The sequence below is a fragment of the Anser cygnoides genome, chromosome 2 (genome assembly GCF_040182565.1).
Source record: "Anser cygnoides isolate HZ-2024a breed goose chromosome 2, Taihu_goose_T2T_genome, whole genome shotgun sequence".
Lineage (NCBI taxonomy): Eukaryota > Metazoa > Chordata > Aves > Anseriformes > Anatidae > Anser > Anser cygnoides.
The window spans coordinates 25,996,597-26,024,065 of NC_089874.1; the positions used below are offsets into that span (position 1 = coordinate 25,996,597).

The window sequence follows — 27,469 nt, forward strand, 5'->3', positions numbered from 1 at the left end:
TCCCAGCCACAAAGCAAACGATAAATGGAAAGTAGATGGAACAGGCACACGCTGAGTAAAAATGTTTCCCATGGTGCTGGAGCAATGTGGTAAGTAGATTCTGTGTAAGCTTCTTGTGGTTGAGACGACAGTCCAAACCTCTTGTTGATGAATCAGTATTAAGAACTAGCAGTCCTTCAAGTGAGGTCAGCTGTTTTAATCTGTGAGGATACCCCAGCTCAGCTGATACGGTGATGAGCATAGTTTAAGTGCCAGCACATTTATAAAATGGCATAAGTTGTGAGTCTCTGGTGGGTTTCCATTATTTCCATCTGCAATTTGGCATGTGCGGAGCCATGCTTTGAATAGCTCCACAGAACACTTTTCTTCTTTGATGCAAGATTAAGAGAAGGTAAAGGCAAAAGGGGAGTTAGTATCAGTTCTGAATATATTCTCTTTTATCTAAGGATTCATGATGTGGGTCACCTGGGTGCAGTCAGTAAACCTTGTTATGCCCAGGGCTGTTTCTCTGGGTGCAGGTGTAACAGCACAGATACTTCTGCCTGAACGTGGCCCAGTGATGCACTAAGAAGTCCTGGAAGTACTACAGGAGATGCTGCTCACCACTTCTGGTCCTGACTGATGAAGAAGCACCATGAACACCTGGAAGCTCTGCTAATGGAGGTCTCCTGAAGAAGGAAGTCCGTCAGTCTGGACAAACTGTATAGCCAGCCAGCACTTCATACAGTGTTGCTCAAAACAACCAGTCTCTCCAAGAGCTACCCAGTTTTCACATTGCACTTCTACCTAGGTACAGCGTTAAGTTCTGGGCCCTGTCATGGGGAGCAGTGTGGGTGGCAAAGATGGATAAAATCCAGGGGTACACCTCTTTCAGGTTGGAACCCATCGTTGGAAACCCACATTTTCATGATGTCCTAATGCTTTTCAGTGGAGAGGTGGCCTGATAATGTGTTTTGTTCATGCAGGGGTGTAATCCAGAGCCAAATATGAATAATCACAGTTCTTAGGAACAGCATTTGTGGTCACTGTGGCTGAGTCTGAATCTAGTCAAGTGCTGGCTGTTTGGAGGTGGAAAAGGGAGTTTCTTTGATCTAGTTTTTCACCATAATGATACCACATGTGCACAAAAAGTCCCTCTGACTGAAAGAGAGGGAACAAAAATGAGCTTTATGCATTCACATTAATAACTATGTAAGTCGCAGGGATAGCACAGCAGTGGGTTTGGAACAAGTAGCTGTATGGATAAAAGTTCTGATATTTTAAGTATTCTCCTCAAATCTTCTTGTGTTTCATAACCAAGAAACTCTGTTTCTGCTAAGTAGAGTTCCATTTTCAAAACTCAGAGATTCAGAGAAGCCTGACTTGTCTCTGGCTGTGGACAGACATGAGGAAAATACTGTGGCAGTAATGAGGAAAAAGCATTATTCTCTGCCCAGGTAGAAATTATATTTTTATATGCCTCTCCTTGGATGCTATACATGATTATGTTTTTGTATACAGGGTATATATGTCCATGAATATCATGGAACTGGAAGTGTGAATATATTGTCTAGATCCCTGGGAGAGTTTACAGTTTTTGCAAAAAGGTCATGGTAAAAAGGAACATAATTTATTGTCCGAGAAGAACACAGAGTCCATCATAGCTTAAACCCGATGATGCTGAGTATCAGGGGTAAGAAATGCTCCTTTTGATGGCATATTGCATTGCCCATTATGTTGAATGATGGTTGAATGGAGGATGGAGCAGATGCTACAAATGAGACAGAGGAATAAATTAAATAAATAAATAAATAAAACCTGAATGGGTTCAAAGGAAAGAAGTTGAGAAATTCGCTGGAACATACACACATAAGCACTTTCCTGATCTCAGGAGGTTTTGCAGATGTATTCCTTTTCCTACTTTTGCTGGAGAACAGGATTCAGCATGGTAGTTGCAGGTCTTGGAGTCCAGAAAGGGAGGCAATTTTGAGATCCTCCCATTTTCTACCATATTGCTGAATAAGGTTGTTGGAGTGTTGTGGTTGGGAGTATGCAGGGACTGCAAAAACTCTCAGGTGTGTGCAGGAGGGGTTTGTCAGTGTGCGCGTCCTTTTGGGTTGGGGAAGGACACAAGGAAGGAGGAGGGTCAGCTAGGATCATGTAGGTTCCTCCCCAGCTAGAGCTGGTCTTTCAGCATCTTATTCTTCAGGAGAGGTTAAGCTGGACTGGGCTCCCAGGTTTTAGACTGGACCTTTCAATTTCTTCACAGGGTGACAGCATGTGCCAGGGTTACAAAAGCTACCTTCTCCATACAGGGTAGAGGGATAGCACTGCTCAGCCCTGCACTCCTTGGAGGACTCGTAGGCTTTTAAGTTTTAGGTAAGCAGTGGCAAAAGCTTTATGGTTGTTTCAGGGTTGATTTTTGTTGTTGATTTAGTTATTTATTTATTTGCCTCCTGAACTAAAAACTGTAGCCAGATGTGTCGAACCAAAAGATCTGCAGTATTCAAATTTCTGAAACAATAATCAGCTTTGCTTTATGTATTATGTATGCGGTAGGGAATTGTATCACAGTGAAAGCGAAGAAATGCAGTGATTTAAACAGAAGTGTGTCCAATTACAGCCAAATGAATAGAGCAGAAGAAATTGCATTATACTCATAATGTTCTTGCTTTTTTTGCTGGAAATAAAATAGATAGGGACAGGTATGTTTTATTATATAATAAAATGCTGCCAAGTCTTATGTTATAGGGCTTTTCCCTCTGCTGATTTTTTTTCCCTTTGGGAAAGGGAAAATTTAATTTAGTAGCAATTTGTTCCTGTATTGGCTGATCTCTGCAGTCTTTAGTACCCAGTGCTGTAGCAGATTGCATGATTCCTTGTTGCCTGTGGCATGGCTTAATTGAAGGTACAAAAAGGAATTACAGTGCTATAATTAATCAAGTTTAAACACGTCTCCCCATTTCTGTCTTACGTTTTCGAGCACTCAGGATTTTTTTCTGCTTTCCTTTTCTCTGAGTCTACTGAGTATTGGTTTTGAACCCGCTGGATGTCCTCTGGAAGCTGAGCTCTGGCCACAGCTATGTCTAAAGGCAGAGGAGAAGGGCGAACGTGAGCCAGGCCTGTTCACCCTCACTGTGCCGTAACGGACCAAAAGTAAAAGTATCCTAACATACCTGAGGTGCTAGCAATGACGTGTTATCTGCCCTTTTCAACCACCTTCACAGCAATGAGCTGGAGTGACTTTTTCTCCTTAACTTTTAATGTCTTGAGCTCAAATGCTGCCCATTGGGAAGGGGAAAAGGGGAAAGCTGAATGATCTGAAGTGTGTGTACTTATGATTAAATGTACCCACATGCACAGGAGGGGGTATATATAACGTGTCTGATGAGCGTGATTGATGTGCTGTTTTATTCTGTCAAGCACTTGGTACATCTACAGGCAGAATAAAAGCGAAGCAACGCAGGCCACAGACAGCACGGTGAGCAGAATCGCAGGCCCAGCGCAGGGGCTGCGGTGTGGGCCTAACCTTGGCTCTGTGCACTGACACCAAGTCGGGTGGTTCCACTAGCAGGGGTCAAACCAGTGAAGTGTTTAAACGTCTATGGAAGGCTTTTTAGATAAGGAATTAAATATATATACGCACAGTCTATATGGCTTGGCTTTCCTTTTCCTTCTCAGTGGTATCTTCTGGCTCGTTTCAAGGGTTGTTTTCATCCAGCGTTTTTTTTCTCGCCTGGCTGATCACATCTTGTCCTGCAGATGTCATTCAGAACGGTTGGTTCTGCACATGAAACGCGCAGAAAGCTGCGGAGACCAAACTGAACTGAAAGGCCAAGACATCATGGTATGGGCCTTTAGACCCTCCCAGGTCTGGATGTTTTCAGGGGGTGGCTGTTGGCGGACGTCCTGCCTGGTGTATGAATGTCTGGCACGTTCTTCAAAGTTGGTGGATAAAGTACAAAGTTTTGAGAGCAACTTTCCTGCCTTCCCTTTCAAAGTTGTCCTCCAGCCACTCATTTCTTGCTCACAATTGTTCATTTAGTGTTCAAAAAGCTGCTGATAAGAACAGCCCATCCTGCTGTTTACTACAGCTTATTTTTGCAGGGTTTCTGTTTGATTACTTTTTAGGTCATGAATTTCAGTCTGTGCATCTCTCCTTTATTGAATGTGCTTGTTGTTTTATCAGTGAGCTTGTTTACGAGGGCTAAATCAGTCACATTTCATATTAGGCATGTAAATCCTCGACTATAATGGGGCGGGGGGGGGGGGAGGTGTAACAAAAAGAGAAGGAAAATAAAACAGTGATGAAACTTGGGGGAATTTCTTAATTTCTTTCCTTTAAGTTCAGTAAAGGCTTTTTAAAAGGATGTGGATATGTATGGTAATTCCTCGTTTATTTTTGTTTTTGACAAGGGGAAAACAAGATTGAAAATTCTAAGTACAATAATTAAATGTCCTGAAAAAATATTTTTAGGAATTATAGAGAAAAATACAGAAAGAAATCAAAGCATTCTTTTTTAAACATTTATGTGAATGTTTAAACCACTCCCTCTAGATTCATTGCTAGTGCCTGTAAAGTTTTGGGTTAGATGGATACTTAATTACTGTGTTTTTTTCCTGCTCTTTCCCCCATACTCTTTGCTACACTTATGTCATGATTTAATATCTTGGTGATGGCTTGAAAGTATTCTGAAAGACTTTAAAAGTAACTGCCTTCTAAATTATAATTTTAGAACTTGTTGGTTTTGGGTTTGTAAAATGAGTCATGCTGCTTAAAAAAGCTGAAGTCAGAATTGCTTCATTTTTGTTCTTTATTTTAATTATCTAGCTATTCTGCTTCTAGGACTTTTTTTTTTTTTTTTAAATCCAAGTGTTTTTCACAGGGTCATGAAACGGATGGCTGCATTTAAATTGAACTTTTCCAGTTCAACCCTGTATTATTGTGGAAAACATTTTCTTGGTTTGTTCCCAGCAAGAGTCTGATGGTAGCTCCGAGTACAGAAATTTCCATGTTGCTGTTGAGGCCTGGTCCCAAATCCCATACTCAAATAGGGCAAATTCTTCAGTGACAACTCTATAGGCAGTCATTTGCTTGGATGTTAAATTGTACATTTAGCTGAATAGCCCAGTGTGAATACAGAGTAAGATCTGCAGATTGTATTTGAATGCCAGGTCTCCCATGATGTGAGCACAAGGGAGTCTGGCCTTCTTCCACATGCAAGGAGGGGGAAGTATTTTGGCAGCCTCTAGGACTAGTACCACCTTGACAGGACCACTTGTATAGTGGTGGGTTACTTTTTACGTAGGTCTCCTAGGTAAGTACTGAGATACACCAAGAAAAACATGTACATTTTTATAAGACAGGGAGTGTGGGCCAGAGGCTGAGAGAGAAATCCCATAGTTTTGGGTGGCTAGCCCCATTATTTCAATCAGTGATTTAAAAAAAAAATAAAAAAAATCCCCAGATAAAAGTCCTGCAAAACTTCCTGGAAATCTTCAGTGAATCAGCCTGTACTGGTTGTGTATCCTGAAAGAGGAAGCGGTAGGTTGCAGCCTTGCTGTTGAGATTACTTCAAACCTCAGACAGACTCGTAATATTGGATTTTGTTTTACCAGAAGAAAGTGCACTAAATAAGTTGGTGTGAGCAGGCAAGGCTCACACCGCAGGGAATGATTTCTGCCCGCTGTACGGTTCAGTCGTCTGTTGTGTGATGGGGTTATTTGTAACCTCCTGTGGTCTGCTACATCCCACCCAGCCTCTGCTTCTGCATCTGATCTTGTCAGAGACCGAGTGATGGCCTCTTCCTTCTGGGCACCGACCACCACAGACCCAGGCTCATCATGTCCAGGTTGGGTGATCCAGGCCCCCTGGCAGCTCATAGCTCCTGCCGTGTTCAGGAAGAAGACAAACAGCAGCTATTAAACTGGAAAGCACGTTCTGGTGCTGCTGTTGCATCCTATAGTTAATTTACGTGGGCTTGCTCTGGTAGCACATATGGGCACCGCGGTGGATTTGGCTGCCTCAACTCTTTGAGTTCTTAGTTGTGGGAAAATACTGCCTGTCCTCACACCAGCATCTGTACCGTGCTGCGTTGTCTTGCAGTGCAGTCATTGCCGCCAGAGGTTATGAATAAAATTACCAGGAGAAATGTCTTATCGTGTGCTGTTCATTATTTTCATTAATTATTGCTGGTGTCAAAGGCAAAGGTCTCTCTAGTCTGTTAACTCCTTTCTTTCAAGTCAGTGTTTTGCTAATTGTCCTGATATAATCAAGGAAGAAATGTCATTAGCGGTTTCTTATTTGTTTTTGTTGTTATTTTTGTTGCTTTAAAGATCCCATTAATTGTGTTATCTTTAGTTGTTATATTAATAGAGCTCAGTTCAATTACTATAGCTTGATTTAAAAGAAAAAATGCTCCTCTTAACCTGGTATGATATGACACCCCTACATCCGTTTAATTTTCTTGATAGAAAAGTATCTTTTCTCAAACTTGTGCTTCGCTAGTAAGACAGTCTAATTTCAGCTTAGGTATAAATCACATGAAGCTGTAGTAAAAATTTCTATCCCTTTGTAAGAATTCAGATTAATGGTTGTTGGTTTTTTTTGCAAGATTAAGGCCATACATCATCCTGTTTAACAGTGTGCTGAAATATTGTACTAGCACTGTACAGTATTGTAAGGGACAGATATGAGAAACTGTGTGTTGAAATGTTACGGTCTTTAATTTCTAATTTGAATTGCTTGACAGAAGGTAAACTCACTGGTGAATGATGGAAAAAAATCTTCAATTGCTGTAAAGGACATTTGTATACACTCTTAGTATCCAAATTAATTAAACTACAGTTTTCACCTTTGTAGAAATAGCATGTTTTGGAACACGTGGAGAATTTAGTGACAATCGCTAATGTTTCTGCTGGTACAGTATCGGCACAAAATACTGAGCACTACGTGAAGGAAAATCCCCAGATGTGTGGTTTTGTTTCTTTTCTCATTTAAATAGTACAGTAACTTCCAGGGGTAAATAATGAAAGCATGCAACTATCTGGCAGTATTCTGGGAAGATATTTTCATTACTCTGTTTTAAACAGAGACCAGAATAATCAAGAACAGAAAATTCAAATTTCTGTCTTCCCCCTCAGCCCTCCCAGCTCCATTTCCCCTTTCCTGAGCAGGAAGCTACAGGTGTTGTTTTCACAAAGCTTTGTAAAGACTGCATTAAATAAAAAACACTTTTATTTTTCTTACTGTCATTCAGCATGAAATGAACCTGTTGTCTTGATCAGTTTCCGACTGGGCAAATAGCCAGTGTTTTTTAAAATAAATCATGGTTGATTCCACCCACAGTAGTGATCATAGTAGTGATGCAGACTAAACCAAGGCTGAATTCTTTAGTTTTACATCTTTATGGGTTGAATGAAGCAGCCTAAAAAAACACCAGTCCTATACATGAGAATTACCATGTCCTCACAGTCAGGAAAATAACAGAATTTATGTTGTGGTTTACTTTACTTTATCAGCAGGCTGAAAAGATACATGGCTCCTAAATAGATGTTAAATCCCAAAAGCCACTAAAATTTGGCCAGCTAGATTAAGTAAAAAGATTTCCTTTGTGGTTGGTAATATCTGGTGGACAGCATTTATGGCATGCAGTGTCAAGATATTTCTACAGAGAGGAGTTTTAGATCTTACTGTAGTCAGTATCCAAGTGATGCATGTCTGAATGTCACCGCCCATGGTTTCCACATTTCTCCTGATAAAGCATATAAAATTAAACAGACCTGGTGCTTGGCTTCTGCCAAAAGTTTGTTTCTGTGTATTTGTCAAACATGGCATGTATAACTTATGATTTAGTTTAAGGCGCCTGCAGCAGTTAGTGCTTGCTTCTGAAAGCTGTCTGCACTGAAAAAATGTAGGTTAATTCAAAATTAATTGCTTAACATTTAAATTGATTAAAGCTTGAAATATTTCTCCGAGGGCATAGCTATGACATTTTGGCAAAATCCAAAGGAAGGGGCAAGTCAAATGGCTAGGTATGCAGAGTGTTTGACCTACATCCAAATACAACCATTTTAACAATGTTTTTAGCACATGTTCTGTGAGTGCACGGGTTCCTCTGGTCATTCCTGATTTGACCCTATAAAACCTCTCTCTGTTTCAGTATATGAAGGGGTGATAATATCCAATAATCAGTACTAAAGCATTAGCTGGCTGACCAGCACTGCAGTTCTCCAGCAATGTGGTTAACGTTGTATGTGGTAGCACAACAGGAGAGGTTCTCCAAATCCCATCCACAGTCTCTGATTGCCCCATGGCTTCCTCCTTCCCTCAGATTCAGTGTAAATTACCTGAGGATGTGTGTTTTCTGGAGCCTTATTTTAATGAATATTACTTTTAAAGGAATGAGTTTTCTCGCCTGAAAGTAGGTTAGTTTGTTTAAAGTCTTATTTATGATTGTAAATAGCACGTGTAATTTTTGTGAGCAATTTGTGTCTAGAGTATAAAAGCTTTTGACAGAACCTGATTCACTGCTTTTCAAAAATGCGGTTACAAGTGGATGGTCGAGTGGCTAAGAAATGACTGTGAATGTTGGTATCTGGACTGTGATGTTCATTTTTTCTTGAACTAGGGGACCCAAACCATTTACAATTTGTGCAGCGAGGTTGTCTTCATCTTTTTGTTGTGTCGTGCGAGGTAGATCTTGTTTTACTAGACGTGACAAACTTTACCTGGTAATAATTAAACTCTGGCTCTGTCAGGCAACTTGAGTTCTGCTCAAAGGCACAGAAGCGAGCAGTTTATAATCTGCAGGAATGATGTAAAAGAACTTCTCTAATGCCTTAGTCATTCTTCTGACTCCATTGAACTTCAAAGGTAGCTTTGTGTGTAGACTGTGAAACGCTTGGCCCAGTACCAGCCATAACAAACACAAAATGATGTTAGTATATTCACTGCAGACTTTTGCCAAGTTCCATCAAAACACAGGGGTAACTTTCTGTACAGGCTTCATAACGACTTTGAGGGACTTCCCTGGATGTTATCAAATCAGCATTACTGGATGATATTACAAAGAGTACAACCAAAAGCTGCTTCACAGCCCTCCATGTGAAGGGTCCGCACACTAAAATCTGAACATTTAGGATATGGCAATACAGACGGCTGAACGTGGGCTGTCCTAGGTAGTGTCCTGCTGAGTATTTTGTTAGCGTTGGTCATGAGGCCTATGTTATTCAGTATAAAAGAGGGAGAGAGAGGTTGTAATTACCGAACAAGTTGAACACTCAGTGTATATGCTTCTCAGAATTTGGTAAGAGAAGTGCAAAAGTAATTTCATGTTACCAACAGTGAAGTATCCTTATTTCTGCGGCCAACTGGGAAGCAGAAAGCAGCCATATAAGGGCTGAAATTCTCCGAAGAATGTGCAATAAATAGGCAGCTGAGAAGAGCACTCCACAGGGTCTCATAAGCACAGCACTTCAAGAGGAAGAGGGATCTATTTCCAGCTTAAGGAATAGTTAGCACCACAGGACTTGTTTATTTAGTGTGGGGAAAAGACAAAAAGTTATTAAAATAATAAATTCTCTCTTTGTAAAACAGCATAGCAGTAAAATTGCGTTCATGGGCTAGAGACATCATATTGGGGATTGGTGTATGGTTTGGTTTGGGGAACATGGGTGACTGTTTTGTTCTGCTTTTGGACGCCCTTGTGCATGCTGACCCAGGTGTGTAGAGCACTCAGAGGCCCAGCAGAAGCACGTGCCAACCCCCAGCTTGGCTTGTGGAGGTAGGCAGAGGTGGGCCCCTGTGCCACTAACACCTTTTGAGAACTACTGGAAACGCTTCTGCCTTGTGACCAGTTGGTGGGCAAGAGGAGTCATGCCATGCCGTAGGGGACTGTGAGGCATAGAGCGCCATGCAACAGTTCTTCCAGGCCTTAGAGCTCGCCTGCAAGACTGCAGGTTACACATTTGGCTCCCTTTTCATGGCCATGAAAATCTGGGTCTTCATGGGATAAAACATCCAACCCTTGTGCTCTGAAACCCCCAAGTGTTCCTGAACATACTGGCCATGTGCTCCAGATGTGTTTTGTTCGCAACAGCTTGAAGGAAAGACAGCAGCCTGAATAGAGCAAGTGCAGTAGCCCAGCAGCTTAGGGTATTGACATATGGAAAGTATGCAGCAGTAGCCCAGCTGAGAGTTGCCAGCCTTGGTGTTGAGAGTTGTCCAATTTCCAGTCTTGAGAATGCCATAAAATCTGGAAGAAGGCCAGATTTTTCCAGTGTATGTGTTGTCAGACACTGTTGCAGACTGGACACAAGGGCCTTGAAGAACTCCAATGCCCCTGAGAGCATTTCAGGCAAAGGGAAGGGAGCTGAAGCCCGTTGTAATTGTTTGTCTTGTGTGCCCTGTGTGGTTGTCATGAAAAAGGCCATCAACCCTCTGTGTCAGGGTCCCTCTGAGGACAATACAGGTTTCTATTCCTGTCACATTTTAGAAGCAGTACCGAAAAAGGTAACAAATGTTGAGAGACAATTGTCATTTTCGTAGGTCTTGGATAGGCTTAAACCAGCCCCGATGGCTTCCTGTTGCAATAGGTCCAATTGCTAAAAGAACTACTTATATTTACCCCATTGCATCTGTGGTAATTGTTGTGAGTGGGTGGAGAATAAGGGCATCCAACAGAAAGTAAACAAATTGTTGTGCTTTCAAAATGTTCTCTGCACATTTTTTTGCTTTTTAAATTATTTAGACAAAAGTAGTCAAAGGTGTTTCAGCAGGAATGTCTAACTTTTAATTTATTTTTCAAATCTAGATCATCGACAGGGAGATTAATCCCTTTGTGGACAAATGGGAAGAAGAAGGACAGTTCCCAGCACATAAAGTATTTAAAACCCTGGGACAGGCTGGATTCCTTGGTGTGGATAAGCCAACAGGTAGGAGAGTGTACAGCTCCTGAGTATTCATGCTGACGGGGATAGACGCATTGCACCATCTCAGATAGCTTTTGCCAAAGAATGAAAAATGTACTTTTATTCCCAAGTCACAGGCATGCTGCTTACCAACTATGCAGATACAGAAAAAGACGTTGCTAAGTGCTCGTTGATATTCTCCTAAATATAAATGTTTAAAAAAATTAGTAATTGTTATTTTAAAGCCAGTGAAATAAATGTCACTTCAATTCTCAACATACAAGCTGTCTAGTGACTTCACTTTCTTCTGGATCAGGACGCATGGAATAATCTCAGTCTTCATGAAAGAAATCACAGTCTGAGTGCATTGAAAGTGCTGTAAGATTTGGCCTGTTACTTAAATTTAACTTGTAACATCTACATCATTGTAATGTATTATGTCTCACCATGAAGATGAGGTTTGTTTGGGTTTTAGACTATTATATCCTAAACTGTCCTTGAAGTGCACTATTCCAGACAGCAGCATGTACAGAACAAGAAGCTGATGATAACCTGTCAAAGAACAAGGTTCACATTGCTGTTCCTATATTTGTGAGGAAAAAGTCAAGAAGTCTAGAGGCATAGTTGGTATTTCAACTCTTCAGCTAAAATACATGTTGCAAGTTTTTTCATTTGCAAGCAATGCAATATATATTTTTTTCAAGTACTACTGATAAATGTGCCTGTCAGAATTCTGGTTTTTCCCCCCTTTTTTATTCATGGTTTGAAAGTCTAAAACAAAAACAAGTTTGCATCCTGAAGTGGCAATGTTTGAACAGTTAACTGCAAATAATCATAGAATGGCTTGGGTTAGAAGGGACCTTAAAGACCATTCGGTTCCAACCCTCCTGCCATAGGCAGGGATGTCAACCACTAGATCAGGTTGGCCAAGGCCCCATCCAACCTGGCCTTGATCAGAGCAGCTCACACAACCTTAGCTATGCCACACCACATCATTATGTTGCTAAGGGACAGGGTTTGAACTGTGGAAAAAATTATGCCTTTTTACCAGTTACTTTCAGAGGAAATTTTTCTTCTTGAAATGAACTTTCATATTTTTATACGTTCCAACTTGGAAGATTTTTCTCTAGCTGTTCAGCCACTGGAGCTCGCAGAACTGGTTAGCTGTGATCATCTGACAAATCCAATTAGGTCTGAGCTGGTACTTTTCTACAAAAATGCTGACAGTTTGAGATTACATTTAAGATTTATTTAAAGGACAAATAGGATTATTGGAGGAAGGAGAAGAATAACACCTCCACCTTCTGCTATAATTGTTTGATAGGCATATCTGAAATATGTCTCAGTGGGGTCTGCTTCAGACTGCTAATATCCATGTTGATTGTAGTAACGCCGCCTTGCATTGCTGACAGATTACAGCTCTGTCTTTGTTGTTATATGCATCTCAGGACATGCAGAGGCCTCCTCTGGGGTAAGGAACCTCAACTGCCAAGCATGCTGTGCATAAAACATTGTAGAGGTAGGAACTTTGTATAATACTCACAAAATAGCTAGAACAAGAAATAAATTGAATAAAATCTAGTGAAGAAGGAGCATGCAAACGCAAAGATGGGCACGGAAGGCTGACTGCACTGACTACACTTGTTATACTTGTGGTTAAAAATATTTTATCCTTGGTTTTGACACTAGGTGTTAATCAAATTTGTTGGGTCTCTGCAGCTGCATTTTAACAAAACTTTTGAAAAACTGGATAAATTTCTCAGCGACATTTGGTCCATCTCACTTCATCTTCTGGAGCAAGATACTGTTATGTACAAAAAATGTGCCAGCTCCTGCGAGATGCTGCTTTTGCTGTGTTCAGCGGTGCAACAGGATGACCTCAGATCCAGCTTTGCTCTGTAATTGTACAATAACATTGGGCACATCCTGAAAGTCGTGAAACTCTTGGGAAGATAAGTGAAACAGTCAGATGGGTAACAACACAGTCTCAATGTAACTTACTTTGGCAAAGCATGAAATTCTTCATCATTTTTTGAAGTGCTTATGCTTGCTGTATGACCGGTGTGTACTAGTAGCAGTAATTTAAAAAGGAAAAAAAAAGAAAGAAAAAAAGTAAGAAAAAGATCTTTTATACCCTGCCCAGCCACTTCTGCCATTTAAGAGATCTTAAGAGATTTGAGGAAGCAAAGAGTAGCCGAGAGTTTGGGTGGGATGTCAGGTGAGGTCTGGAGGAGGGAGATTAATTGGTTGGAGGAGAGCATTTGAGCCATGTGAGTAACAACCTGCCCTACTTTCCCTTTCCAGCACAAACCAAAATTACCATTTTCCTGCTGCATCCCTCCAAACCCAGATCATAATGCACTGGTGAAGAAGCCTAACTTTTTCAAATGAATAAATTTAGTAGCAGCTGCACTTTTGAAATAAAACATTTTCTGAATTTATTTTCCAAGGTCCTTCTGTCAAGTAAATTTTTTATTTATTTATTTATTTTGCTGTATAATTAATTTTGAAGCTTTCTGATTGGGCAGGAACGGTTCACAAACTTGTTTTGCTTAGATAGAAGGAAACATCTGCTGGACTTCCGGATTGCTGAAACTGGACTGGTTCCCGTGTAAACACCATGCCATTCGTGAACAATGAGCTGCTAAACGGGAGGCAGGTTTCTAAAAGAACATGCCTTGCATGTGTCCCTTATCGTTGGAAACTTTCTCTGTGTGGAGAACTGATTTGGGGCACGGTTTGCATTGCAAGGGCTCCATCAGTTCCCACCAGATGCAGTTGTGGACTACAAACTTGTCCATGTTTTTCCTGTATGCCTTTTCACAGTTGTTAATGCTTAGAGTAATATTTGCTGTAGTACAATAGTTCAAGATGTTAGTTGCAGGGGTTATGTAAACACTAGGCAAGGCCAAGCTGTACATATATAATTGGAGAGCCCTGAGGATGAACAGTGCATTTAACTTACTGTCTGGTCAGTCCTCGGCCAGAGGAAGATTATTTTCTTTGAATCATTTCTCTGCTCTAGTATTATTTACATGACTCAAAAATAGGGCATACACCTTTTTTTTTTTTTTCCCCTTGGAAAATATGTGTTATTCTGCTACATTAGGAAATTCTTCCTACTTGTGAAATAAATGGCAAAAAAGTGAATGTTATTTATTAATAAGAAGTGTCTTTTTGGTCTGTGCAAAAAGCGTTTTACAGAATTGCTCAGTTCAGCCTGAAGTATTTAGTTTGAGGGGGGAAAAAAAAAAACATCTCCTTATACTTTTTACTGTTCATTTATGCTTACTGTGTGTTTCTCCTCAAGTTATAAAGTGTCTGGGCTGTCGAGGTACTGACAGTCCCAAAACTCAAGACAGAAAATATTAGGGTAAGGAGCAAAAATATTTTAAACAGTCTTGGTAATTGGCCATTGGTGACTTTGCTAAGGGAAGCAGGCAAGACATATTTTTTGGAGTATTTTGTGTGCAGATCAGATGAAATGTTGGAGTAAAAGCTGAAACCATCCACACGGTCCTTTGTAATCGTATGGTTTATGAATCAACGCCTTGGTTGTTACTAAATTTTAGGATGCGTTGCCAAAGACAGGCTCAAAATTTGCTGTTATGTGCTTGCATAACTCTACATGTCCATGTGGATGACTGAAAGTTTTTTTTTATCAGCTGATGCAAAAGTGCAGGAATCCTCCTGTAAAGGCTCAGGGAAAGCAAAGGGGAAGGAGAAAGAGGTTTGCGAGAGGGCTGTGTCCTTCTGTCCTGCTTCTACATATAGCATCACATTGAGATGTGAGCGATAATGATGCCTGCTCTGGGTATTTCACTAGCAGTTTCACTGGCAGTCCTGTAGGAATATTGAGTAGAACGTGTTTGTATGCACAAATGATTATGACAGTATGTCCAAATAGTAGTTTTCATTTATCCCTGTCAAACAATTAGCAGTGCACTTGCAGAAATACATTCTTAAACATATCAGTCAGGATAGAACGGTGTAAGACTTCCCACAGAGGAGAAAGTATAGTTTTACACTATCTCCTCTCCGTACTGCTGGGATATATGCCAGATCTGGGACTGGATAAAGTAATAAGCAGTATGTTCTTGTCACCTGAGACAGATAAGCGTCTGATGGAACAAAACACATTTCGAATGATTGATTGCTTTGCAGTTGGAAAACGATGCAATGTCTTGCGGTACGAAAGCCTGTTTATTGCACGTTTGTGTGTTAAATGGGGGAATATAGATCTGTGCTATCCTCTGAAGTTAATTCTGCTATTTTCTTCACAAATATACATTTCTCTTGTAAGAGGAGACCATACGAGAGTTTGGTAGTGGAAAGTCACCTTCAAAGTGCGGGGGGGAGTTCACTCTCTTTTTCTCCTGCCTGTAACACTAAGCCTTATTATTATTTGGAATTAGCAAAAGAAGGACCTTGGAGGAACAGTGAAGTCTGTCACTGGAAAGGGATTTAGTAGTTCTGATTAAATGGGGTTTTATGATTTCACAGAGAGTAAATGGAGTAAATGTAAGAAACTTCTGAGGTGTATCTATGGATAGAAGCTAATAGGGATAGAGCTGCCAGAAGAGAAGTCTTTGCCCCCCCCCCCCCCCCCCCCCCAAACTCAGGAGTGGAGCAGCTACAGTGCTTGTGGGTTTAAGCATAGCCAGCTGAACTGACCATCTGATCTTTTTCTTGCCTACAAACGAATGCAACTGGATGTTAATAATAGCCGTGCTGTGGAGGTTTGGGAGTGTGAGGGCGTTGTGCTACGTGTTAAGATGCCCGTGAACCAGTAAATGAGAGCTCTGAAATATTTATCAGTTACAAGGTACACCTGTTCTGCAATCAGAAAAGAGCCTCAAAATAGCCTTTGAAAAACAATAGACTAAAATGAGTCACCGCTTTATTTGAATTGAATTGCTGACAAAATTAGTGATGGATGGAAGTGGTGTGGAGACCTTAGTCAGATAAGTGTAAGAAATTTCAGGTGCTTATCTGGCCTCCTTAATTTTAAGGAAAACATTGTTATATGTGTACATATAAATTTTACACGGTGATCCTTTTATTTATTTTCCCTCTCTTGTGAAATGGAAAAGCGTAGGATGAAATGCAGTTGAAAATGGTAGCACGGAGACTGTTTGCTGCACTTCACGGACCAGCATCTACCTGAGCTCTGTTCCTGGTCAGACAAGGGAATGGGTACCTGAATTCCCTTTTTTTTTTTTTCTTTCTTCTTTATCTGTTGTTTTGGTGGTTGTTGGGGGTGCTGACTCTCCGCAGGATTTGGAAGCCTGGATGCCTCATTTTTTGCGGCTGGTTAGGGAGTGCACCAGCACCTCTGGGAATAGCTTGTTCAGCTATTAAGAGCAGTTTTGCAGAAACACCCGGCAGAGAACAGATTTACTGAAGGACAGCAAGTCTTTCTGGAAGAGATAATCTTCCTTTAAGTGTGTTGTTGATAGAGAGATCAGATTAGTTCCTGGGATTCTACTTTTGTACTTGAGATAAAGCATATCCTCACACTTGTGGCTTGAATGCAGGACAAAGCAATACTTCATCCAATTCAGGTATGAACATGCCAGTGCTTTAGGGGCAGACTAGGATTTTTTGAAGCCTGGTACGTGTACCCAGGTGGTTACAGGCTATGTCAAAATGGTATCGGGGGGGACACAAAAAATGTCTCTTTCCTGTAAGAAGCTAGAAGTGTCTAACTGTGATCAAATGCTCAGCTATGCCCCTGCAATTAAGTGCTTGAGCTCCCGATGCTCCGTTCCCCCATGGCAAGCCAGATTTGCTTCTAGGTCTCACAGGCTTCACACAAGCTGACAGATCCCCGTGGTGTCTGGAAGCTGACTCACAGCACTTAGTCTCCGTTTGTATGAGAAGCAGCGAGAAGCAGCTCTCCCCGTGGGTATGGTTCTCCACCTCCCAGCCGAGAAGGGGCCATCAGCACGCTGCCCCGCTCTGCGTAGCGTGCCGGGCTGGGCTCCGGGGCGTGCCAGGCTGTACCTGCAGCAGAGTCCGTCCTTCTCCCTTCTCATTAACTTTACATTAAGTGTGCACCAGCTCGAGTGTGTTGTATGAAAATGAGGCTTGTTAATGAGGTTTCAGGGTTGCATGAAACTATAAACACTAAAATACCAAGTATGTGTATTTGGGGGAGTGCAGTCCAGAAACGCAGACTTAAAAGCTAAAGCTGTGACATTGTGTGAAGGTCACAATGAAAAGGAACCTTAGAGTGGGAACCTTGATTTCCAGAATCTATGAAGAATCTTTTTCCAGAAGCTATGGTCTTATTTACTACGTAGCTGGTTTTGTCTTTTTTTACATGCTGATGCTTCAACCTTCAGCAGAGAGGATTCTTCTCTAGCTAATTCTCTACTCCCTAATGCAGAAGTTGTAGTAATAACAGTTTTCTTATTTCAATGAAGAAGTAAGAAGAGGACCTGTGTACGGCTCGGAGGTCTAGGTGCTGAATCAGGAGCCCAGTCTAATCTGTGGGGAAGGACTAATTGGGCTAATTGGTACTGAATGGGACCAAAAGCCAGATGGCATTTCTCAGCCTAGCATCATGACAAAACAGTGGAAGAAGCAATCGAGATTCCTGTTAGTAACTTGTGATCGTTTATTTGGGGATGTACCTGTTTCAGAAGCTGTGGACCAAACATACTCTAGGTTGGGTTGAATGCTTCAGTTAAATTTTGTAACTTTTTTTTTTTTTTATCTTTGTGAGCTATTTCCTCCTGTTGCTGTGCTTCTAAAGGTCTCTATATACAACTTTGCTTTGAATTTATAGATTTCCATAGAGAATTGCTGGGCTCAGGTGTTTTTGAGCAAACAGGCAAATCTGCTAAAAATCTGTTGTTCTTAATTTTGTGATTGTGAATAGCAAAAGAGTGTACATCAAGGAGAGAAGCTGAATAGATTAAAGAAATATGAAATATTACAACACCTGAAAAGAATATAAGGATTGAGACAGTATCAAGTAAGAGATACCGTTTGGGAGTTCCCATTAAAAGAATTGAGTTTATCCCTGTATTTCAGTGGATCAAATGGCAAAACTGTCACTTGACAAAGCTTGGGCCAATGAATGTGCTTACATTAAAATAACCTTCATCTTAGAAGTTTCTTTAATTTACATGTCACTGTCTTTTCCCAGTCTCAGAAGTTTGACACTAGATTCTTGGCATCTGTCATGTACTGAGATGGAATAACCAGAATGCTTTCTGAAAGGTTTAGATACACCCTTAATGCATTGAGACACGTCAGTACATTGAGTGGGGGGAACTTATCATTGTGAAACCTAGGCTTGATTCACTTTTATCCACTTGCTTTTGCATTATTAACTGCTGGGAGCGAAGGTTGGTTTCTTTCCTGGGACTGAAAGTGGGAAAAATATTGTGAAACAGTCATTCTGAGGTTGACATGGAAAATCTCTGAAGAACTGTTGACTTGTCAACGCTTGCAGATCCCATAGGTCAATAAACAGATCACAAACTTTGAATGACAGCTGGCTTGAGAACATTAACAAGACTGCAGAAAGATTGCATTGTTCTGAGGTAGGTGTTTTTATGCTCAATATTTGAGCAAGATAAGCTGGTGTCCAGCCTGGACAAACCAGAACACGTGTAGCTGAATAGAAGAAATAAGAAGAAAAAAAAACACATACCACCAACAAAAAGCCCAGATATCTCTTTAGTTCTAGTTTTCCTATTCTGATCTAGTTTTTCTAATCCATAGTGACCCAGGTGATGCAAACTCATCATCACATTATTACGGAGGCATCATTAATAATCTAATCCATGGAGATACTGCGTAAGCTCTTAGTCATTCCTGGCAGTGGTAAGGAAGTTCAAAGGTCCACATGCCAGTAAACTTTCTTTTCCTATAAGTGAAAAACAGGACTTGGCATTATCTTTCTCCCTTTCTGACAGGTGGCTAACATTGCATCCACCTTTGTGAATCCTGTCCTTACCCTTGCAAGACAACTGTTGGACTTCCCCTGCTGTAAACTGGACTCGTGGGGACAGTGCTAATCCTTTTTGACATTCATCCCAGCAAGGAGGACAGACCAAGACGCAGGCACAGTCTGCATGTGACTAGCAACTTGCATAAAGGAGAAGTAATGCACACAGCACTTCGTAATACCGTATGCTACATGGTAATCAAAAGATGTCAGAAAAGGATACCGGTACAAATAATTTAGCTCCTTTGCGCTTACTACATAGATAAGGTTAGAGCTGCCTGTTTGCAGCTTCCTAATTTGAAGGAGTGGAACAAGCGAATTTTGGAGGTAAAGATGCAGAGAACTGAGGTTGCAGTAGTTTGTAATCATGCGATAATGTGTGGAATAAATATCACCATTTCACAGCGAACCTGGAAGTGAAGCATACCTAGTTGTGTGACATGGGGCTCATGTTTGTTCTGCTTTGAGGTCTGTTTTGATTTCACTGTTTACCCTCATGTAATACTGTTTTGATTTCATTGTTTGCCCTCAGGTAGTACTGACAGGCACATCAGAGGCTGTATGATACCCCCTAACAAGTGAAGTGGGAAATGAAAAAAATGTTTGCTTGTTTTTCTGAAGTACTTCTAAAATCTATTACATTGGCCTGAAAAATACTTGTAACCTATGCCCTGGTGTATTGGCACAATCATGTTGAAGTTCTTTTATAAGCTTAGCCTTAATAATACACCAATTTGTAGCTTTTAGTTGGTCCAAAGAATCAATCCATTTAACTTCATATTCTCAATTGATTAATTACATTTTAAAAATATACAAATTGTTTTTGAAGTGGAGATAAGTTGACGACAGGAATGAGTGAAGCTTTAAAACTTCAAAACCAGTTCTTCTGACTGGGCAGTCTGACCAGTGCAAGACAACTGCTTGGTGTCTTTGTGGAGAGGCAAGCAGGGATTTCATGCCATCAGAACTTGTGTCTCATTGTCTCCTGTGTGCTACTCAGTTTGAGGATTGTTTGAGTTGTAAGTAGGGTGGGGAAACAGCAGGAGGCTCAGGCATGTGTGAGTGAATGCTTTGTCCAGCTATAATCTGACCTGATATGGAAAAGTAATACTCCTGAATTGTACTTGGTAGTGATAAGCATGATTGTATATATGTTATACATTTATATTATTTGTTGCAGTAAAGTTTGTTGCATTTTATACATTGATTTTTATTTAGAGAGAAGGATTTTTTTTTTTTTTTTTTTTTTACATTTTCTGTTGTTTTAAACCCTCTACAAAACTACAAAGAAATATGAATTTAGTCAGTTCAGGCAGTTTGGTTTTGTCTGGGACTGTTGCTGTTTCATTCAGGGGTATAAACAAAGTGATCAATGTAGTGTTTTAAGTGCTCAGGAATGTATGGGCTTAGCAGTGAGTTCTCACCAGTTCTGATTGACTTTTCTGTCCTAGATTAATTTTCTTCATCTTTTTTTATCGTCTCCAGAGGAATTGTGCCACATTATACCGCTGTTGACAGAAGAACGAGATGTAGATGAGTGTTCAAAACCATGCCAGTGTGATTGCTACCCATACCATTTCCCTATAACATCTGAGAGCAGTGTGTATGTGTTGTCTGTAGCTTTGGGGCTGCATAGGTACAGCAGACGAGTAGCATGGACTCTGCTTCTCCTGCATCACCCTTGCAAGAAGCGGTGTCCCGTTCCCTAGCATTGTGCTGAAATTTGCTCTAAGTGCCGGAATTCAACTCGGTAACATTTCCCAGGAGCTGAGGGGTTGGCAGTGCCTCAGGGCTGACCATGTCCTTGGCCTGCCACCTACTCCTCAAAGCTTTGATCCTGTAGCACAAGATATCCTTTAGCTATCTTGTTTAAGTACGTGCTTAAATGCATTGTCTGGTCTTACTGATTGGGTTCCTACAGGACGGGACACGTTTGTGAACTAGTTGCCACTTGGTGTAAGGTATTCACACTTTAGCTGTTTTTCCTACTATAATCTATAACGTCCAAGGAAAACAATAACAAATGTTTCCTGCAAACTGTAATCCAATATAAAGAGGACAGTGATAAGATATGATAAGCTGATAGCTATTCTTCTCAGAAGCCTGAATAACAGCAAGAGGAAATGATTTGATTTGTTGTTGAGTTTGTCGCATTTTATTTTTGGTGCACGTCACAGGACAAAAAACAAATATAAGCAAATGTGTTTTTTTGAAACTTTAATTTCTTTTTTTGTTTGTTTGTTTGATTTACTTATTTTTTTTTTTAAGGCCTGCTTAGGACAGATGCTGTCTATACATTAAGCCAGAAGCTTAATGTAATAGTATTAGTGGGTTGTGTTTATATGGTCTCCTACTTATTTCACAAGAGTGATCTCAAAATGGAAATGCGCACAGCAAACTTTCAGGGCAAACTGGATCAAGTGTCATTGCAACTCCCCCAGGGGACTGGTGCACAATAAAAACTAGAGATGGGAAAATATCATAATCCCAGGACTCTGTGGAACAGTATAAATATTTAAGGGGTGAAAGGAACACTGAGCAGGACTTCTGGGTTGTGTGTGCAGGGCAGGACAGAGTTTATTACAGCCTTGCCCCTGCCTTGTGGTGCCTGTGAAATCTGAGTAGCTATTTCAGTTATTTTGCTGCTGACTTTGTTGGAGGAGACCTTGGGAGGAGACTCGTCAGAAGTTTATTGGGGCAGAGGTTGAGGAGTGGGCAGGGATAAATGGGTGTTAGGACAAAACAAAGGGAAGAGGCCACAAGAGGGTGCGAAGATTTAACTTTTTTTTTTTTTATTATTCTAGGCGCATTTGGTTTTGTGTTGCTGTTTCAAAGCCACAGTCATCTGGAGGCAATGCAGCTTCACCCTGTTTGAAAAACAGAAAAGAAAAAGTGTTTATCGATTTAAAAAATGAAAAAGAAGGCTGAATTAAAACTTTTATTTTAAATTTTCCAGCTGTCCACTCAAGAAACCCTTGAGATATCTTCATCTTCTTTTTTTTTTTTCAGTAATATAAAAGAACAGTTTTAGAATGCGTAGAATTGCTAAGAAGTGTCTGCTTAAGTGTTGGAGTTGCAGGCCAACTGGAAAGGACACAGGGATTGGGGAAGCGTTCTTCTAAACACCAGAATTGTTTCTATGCTCAAATTGAAAACCACTTTCCTGTTTTACAGAATTAGTTTTGAAATTGGACTTCAATGTCAGTTTTGAATTATTTCTTTTTCTCAAAAAATAGTCCATTTCATCTCACCTACTAATGCATCCAGATAAATTAATGAAGTCAGGGATTCCTAACTCCGGCCAAACTGCTTGGTTGGCTCTGCCCTTCCCTGGGGTTAGCCGTTTTGCAGAGGTTATTATCTTGCAATGTTTTCTGCTTTTGTTGCTAATGTCTCTTCTGTGTTGTCTCTCCAGCAGATATATGGGAGACTAGTTAGGAAAGACAGTACTTCTTGCAGGACAGATGTATTAGCTGGAGGCTGTGCTTGTCTGGTACCTTTCTGCCTTTCCTGTGATAGCCTAAAAGAGCTGCTTCTGAAGGAGTCTCTAATGCAACAGCTATTGTTTCCCGTAAGACCACAAAGCTGCTCTGTGGTCTTGTCTGAGCTGGGAAATGTCTCCAGAGCTGGGAAGCAGCAGCCGCGATGACGGAGGAGCTCTGGAGGAGGACGGGGGTTTTCCCTGGGACGCTGCCGTGAGCGCAGCCACGCACTGGCCAGCACATCTTTTGCATGGCTCTGCTAGGTGGAGGTCAAGTGGAAAACCTTCCTGGTAGGGTGACAGCTGGTAGGGTGGTGGGACAGCAGGGAACTGAAGCAACAAGGTACGTGGACTTTCTGATTTCAGTGAGTGTTTAAGGGCTTTTTCTCCTTAGTGTTCCTAACCACTGCTTCTGTTTGTGTCAGAGCCAGTGTTACACGTTGTCTGATGGAAACAAACCCAGAACTGTAGGAAAACACCTTGAGCAGCATACAGGAAAATCGGTTCACAACCTATTGCAGATGTCTTTCAAGTTCCTTCATGGTGGAATACCTGAACTCTGTTGTCAGCTGACAGTGCATCAATTTCATTTCAGTACCAGAAATCTTTCTGGTGATGGGAGACATGTTTTTGGTAGGACTTTTTCGGCATGGGACCTTTGAAACACTATGACCTGTCTCTGTGCAGTTTCCTTTGGCCTGTGAAGCTAGCACAAAATGTGCACTCCCCCCAAACCTCCAGCATTTACAAATTCACTTTGCTTGCTTCATCTGAACAGGGAAGCAAAGGGCAGAATTAATGGAAAATTTCCTTGAGTGAGTATAACAGGGGCAGATAATTGAGTTTTTATAGCATCATTAAATGGTTTAAAAATCTCCGAAGGTGACTTTAGTGAGAATTTTTTCTGCTCCCTAGTCAGAGGAAATGAATGAGACTGTTACTCTCACCCCTCCCTTTATCATTCAAGAGCTGGGGTCCTTTGGTGGAGCGGAAGCTCCATGAGTAATAAGACTACTGCAAGGAATTGGTGGTGTTGTTCTTTTTTTCCTTTTTATATTATGAATAACTAGTGAAACTCATCCCACAGAATTGTAGAGAGCAAAGTTTAATAGGAATCCAGAAGCTATTACACACTTTATAGATGGTGGGGCCATCCACAGATGCTTTAGGGAGAGCAACTGTATTTCTGATCATCAGCTACTCACTCAGCGGGTGCCAGCACCGTTTCACAGCTTCCTATACTCTCTGTCTACTGGGCGGACCAGAGCTTTGGTCCCAGCAGCAATATTGTAGTCTTACACCAGAGATCCGGACTTTATCTTGTGATGTTTTTCATCTGAGATGCAAGGTGCATCCCTAGTGCTTTGCTTGGACAGCATGGGTATCACTGTGTGGCCGGGGAGGAAGGTGCATGGGGGAGGGTGAAGGGCGTGTTGGCACCAAGCTGGTCCAGAGCCTCTGGGGAGTCAGGTCATCCACCAGATTGTGGCATGGCCGGGGATTTGTGGAAAGAGAAACAGCTTCTGGGGAACTGCTAGAAGGATGAGATCCACTCCAGTCTCAGTTTTGCCAGGAATGAAAAGTGCAGGTACTTAAAGTACTACTAATAATCAGTGGATATTCCAGCTTCTCAGAATCATCCCCCAGCCCAAGATTAATTTTTTTGCTTCCCTCCCTTTTCTTATATTGGGATTACTATGATCATATTTTTTACAGGTCATTACCATTCACATGTTTTCTAAATCCTACCAGCAGTTTTCAGCCGTCTTGGTCTATTTGTGTTTTTCCATTGAGCCTCTTCTCTCTTTCTTGCTGTGTTTTCCCCTCTTAAGAGGACTCAGGTGGGTCCATGTGTTACTGCTCTAACAATTGCAATTTGCCATTTCTCCTTTTTTAACTTCCTTTGGGAGGAGTAAGGGTAATTTTCTTTTTTTGTTCGTGATAAACCGATGAATTTCTGGGCATAAGTGGAGGAAAAAAGTTTTGTTTTTTTTTTTTTTATGATCAGATATTCTTGGCATTGCTAAAAATGTTAAGGTCCTGAAGGCTGAGGAAATTGAATCTTTTTTTTGTCATCTACTTGGTATGGATTTACTCTGCAAAGCCAGTGCCATTTCAGAGAAATTTAGAAAGATGGACTTTGCTTCATCAGGAAAGCTTATTAAAGATTAAATTGTATATTTTCTCCTCAAGCTAGTAACACGCTGTGGTTTTTTCACCTGTTCTTTTGTTTGTTCTTGCTCAGTAACCTTTACAGAAATTTTATTTTGGAAGATAAATAGAATATCTTACTCATTCAGCATTCTAATAGGGATTTGCTTTCCAGGCCTCTCTTCTCATAGCCGAGCAGTTCAGGCTAAATCCTGCTATCATGGAAGTCCATGTTTACAAAAGAGAACAAAAAGCCTCTGATTCCATTTTATTTGATTCTTGTTTGTTTGTTTTAGGTAGAATGCTGACTTTTTTTCCCTTTTATTTTAAAGGAAGGCAGATGAACGGGCAGCAGCATGGGAGCAGTTTGCTCTTCTGTGGCAGACAGCAAGAAGCCATTAGCTGAGCTGTCGCCTGCAGCAAGTCAGGAAATTCTTTCCAGTGTGTCCAGATGCTTCCTGCACACAGCGCTGGTGTCATACTTGGCACGTGGTTAAAAATAAATAAAGTCACACTCGGACTGCTTTTTATTTTGTGTTTTGCCCAGTCCTGTGGCACTAGGGAGGCCTTGCTGATTGGCCAGTGTTGCTGTGCATGGGGTTGTTTTGAAGAACGGAAAGGAGCTGCATAAAATATGATCATGTCTAGCTGTTGAAAGCCTTTCATGTTTGTTTTTTTTTTTTATCTGCCTTTCTGTATGTGTCCTGCCTTGCTAAAAAGATAGTTAAGGCAGCTGAAGCTTGTAGCAGTGCAGCACTCAAGGGGGGGGGGGGGAGTAAATGTTGGTATCTTTGCGTTCTGTGTTGGATTTGAGCTGACCCTCATACATCCTCTGAGCACTTTGTGGACTGCATTTTGTAGTTGTACAAACTGGACGTCCTGTCTTGTGCTTGTAAAACCTCGTGCTTGTGGACACTTGGACCTGTAAAAGAAACCAGGATGCTACATTTCGGCAGGTCTTTCCTGGGCTTCCAGTCACCACACTGATGAGATGTCAGGATAAACCAGATAAACTCTCAAAAGGAAAAGCAGTTGTCTATGCCCTCTCCTTATCTTCTTCCAAACACAGTTTTGGGAATCCTGTCCCCTGTCTCTGTCCAAGTTTTAGTTGGATATCATCAGGTTCCATAATCCCAGAGGAGGATATGAAACAAGAAGAATGCAGGATGAAACAACTACCAGGAGGAAAACACTTAAAGTAGAAGTCATTTCAGCAGGAAATGTCCTATTCCGTCCAGCAAGCTTACTTTGGAACTATGATCATGATGCTTATATCTTTGTTTCTGACTTTATTCCGTGCTACTGAGAATCCAGTTTCTTCTTTCCTTGAATATTGTCTGAGAGGTATATGTTTTGGTCTTTGAAAACTTTGTCTGCAATTACAAAATGCCTGCAAAGGTGTTTTGAGATCTGCAGGCTACTTCTTTTAAAACTGAAGAAACCCTCAGCATTAGAGATGCCCACTGAACATGTCCATGCAAACTGATGTGCAGAAGAACTGACTCGACCCATAGACTCGCTGCACTGTGTAACCTCCAAGCAACTCCAGGTATTTCAGAGCAGCATCTGTCTGTGATAAACCAGAATTTGGGCCTTTGTGTGGTTTGTATGGTGCTGCCCTCTCAGTTAGGGAAAGGAGGGGAAATCTTTCAGTTAGAGGAGGGGATGGCACAGAATGGAATGGTGTGAATCAGACTTTCTCCAAGGATAATTTTCAAGCAGGTGTCTGCCGTGTAATACATATAAATGTATAGAATTCCAGAATCTTCCGTCTGATCTTGCTAAAGCTTTAACCGGTTTTAATTGTTCCCATGTTTCAAGTGACTTGAAAACAATCTGAGATTCCAAAACTAAACCCATGAGATGATTAGACTTGGAGATTTTACTTTTGCAGTGACTATAGCGTAGTTCTTTGTACGTGGTTACTGCATGATGTGGCATCAGGAGACAGCATCAGATCTTTTGTCCTACTTCCAAGCTATCTGGGACTCAGGATGAGCACTGTGAGTGCAGCTGCCCTGCATGGCTTTAAAATGTCTTGCCTGGATTTGGGGTAGGTTTTTGTTGCTTGTTGTAGTATGGATCTTCTTGCACACGTGGATTTATTGAGGAGAAGCTAAATAGAGAGTGGGCATATTGACATGGCTGCTAGTTTTGGAAAGCAACCACTGCCTCTTTGCCTGCTGCTCCTTCAAGCATCCATGAGGCCAGATGGAGGGAACCAAAGGTGGAAACTTGGGGTGTCCTGGTTTGTAGGTGTAGCAGCACATGTGAAGGGTGGTGGTCTCTGACACTCTCTAACATCCCCTTTGCTGTCTTTTGAATGAAAATGCTAATAGTGCTTAAAGGGGAAAATTAGTTCATATTTAAATAAAATTCCCCCTTCCTTTCAGTATTTTATGGGTTCAATGGGTTGTAGTGAGCTATGTTATGTAAATGCCTCCACATGCTGAATGATCTCATTTTCCATGTGGGAGTATAGAATAAACTTCAGAACACAAAAGATTACAAGGAAAGGTGACATTAATTATACAAAATTACCATCAGAAGGCAGATTATTATACAGAACATTCTTTTTGACATTGTGAAACAGTTTTTAATTTAATATTAAGTTTAATCTGACAACACTCAAAAATAACCACAAATCTCTGCAGTTTAATTTCTGACAAGGGAATATCCTTAAAGTTAGTTATTAAAGCATACTAATGTTTTTTGGGGGAAAGGATTTAAAGTCTAAGGTCTAGTGAATAATAATAAAGAAGGGCTTAATTGAAATCAGTAATTTTTAGTCATAACATAGCTCAGTAAGAAAAGATGAAGTGGAACAACACCTGGGTTCTTCTCAGTCCCAAATACCTACTAGCTGTGAAGTAGTTAAGACATTTGACATGAGAATGCAAACATAAAAGTTTGAAAAAAACTGGGTTGACATTTAGTTGGTACGGTGTTTAAAAAGAAAGAAGAAAAATTAATATAGAAAATTA

At 40.9% G+C, this 27,469-nt stretch overlaps 1 protein-coding gene across 5 annotated transcripts in view; it reads left to right on the plus strand.

Moving 5' to 3' along the window:
- Positions 1-27,469, plus strand: part of LOC106039669 (probable acyl-CoA dehydrogenase 6) — a 96,938-nt gene that overhangs the window by 5,737 nt on the left and 63,732 nt on the right. For 4 of the 5 annotated variants that reach the window (XR_010829125.1, XR_010829126.1, XM_066991730.1 and 1 more), the window contains exon 2: positions 10,794-10,914. Coding sequence is in view for 3 of the 5 variants with exons in the window: in XM_066991730.1 (XP_066847831.1) it covers positions 10,794-10,914 (121 nt within the window). In the remaining 2 variants the exon portion in view is untranslated. Of the gene's footprint in view, positions 1-10,793; positions 10,915-12,338; positions 12,410-27,469 lie in introns of all 5 variants that reach the window. The other variant, XM_048054472.2, reaches the window with a different exon arrangement.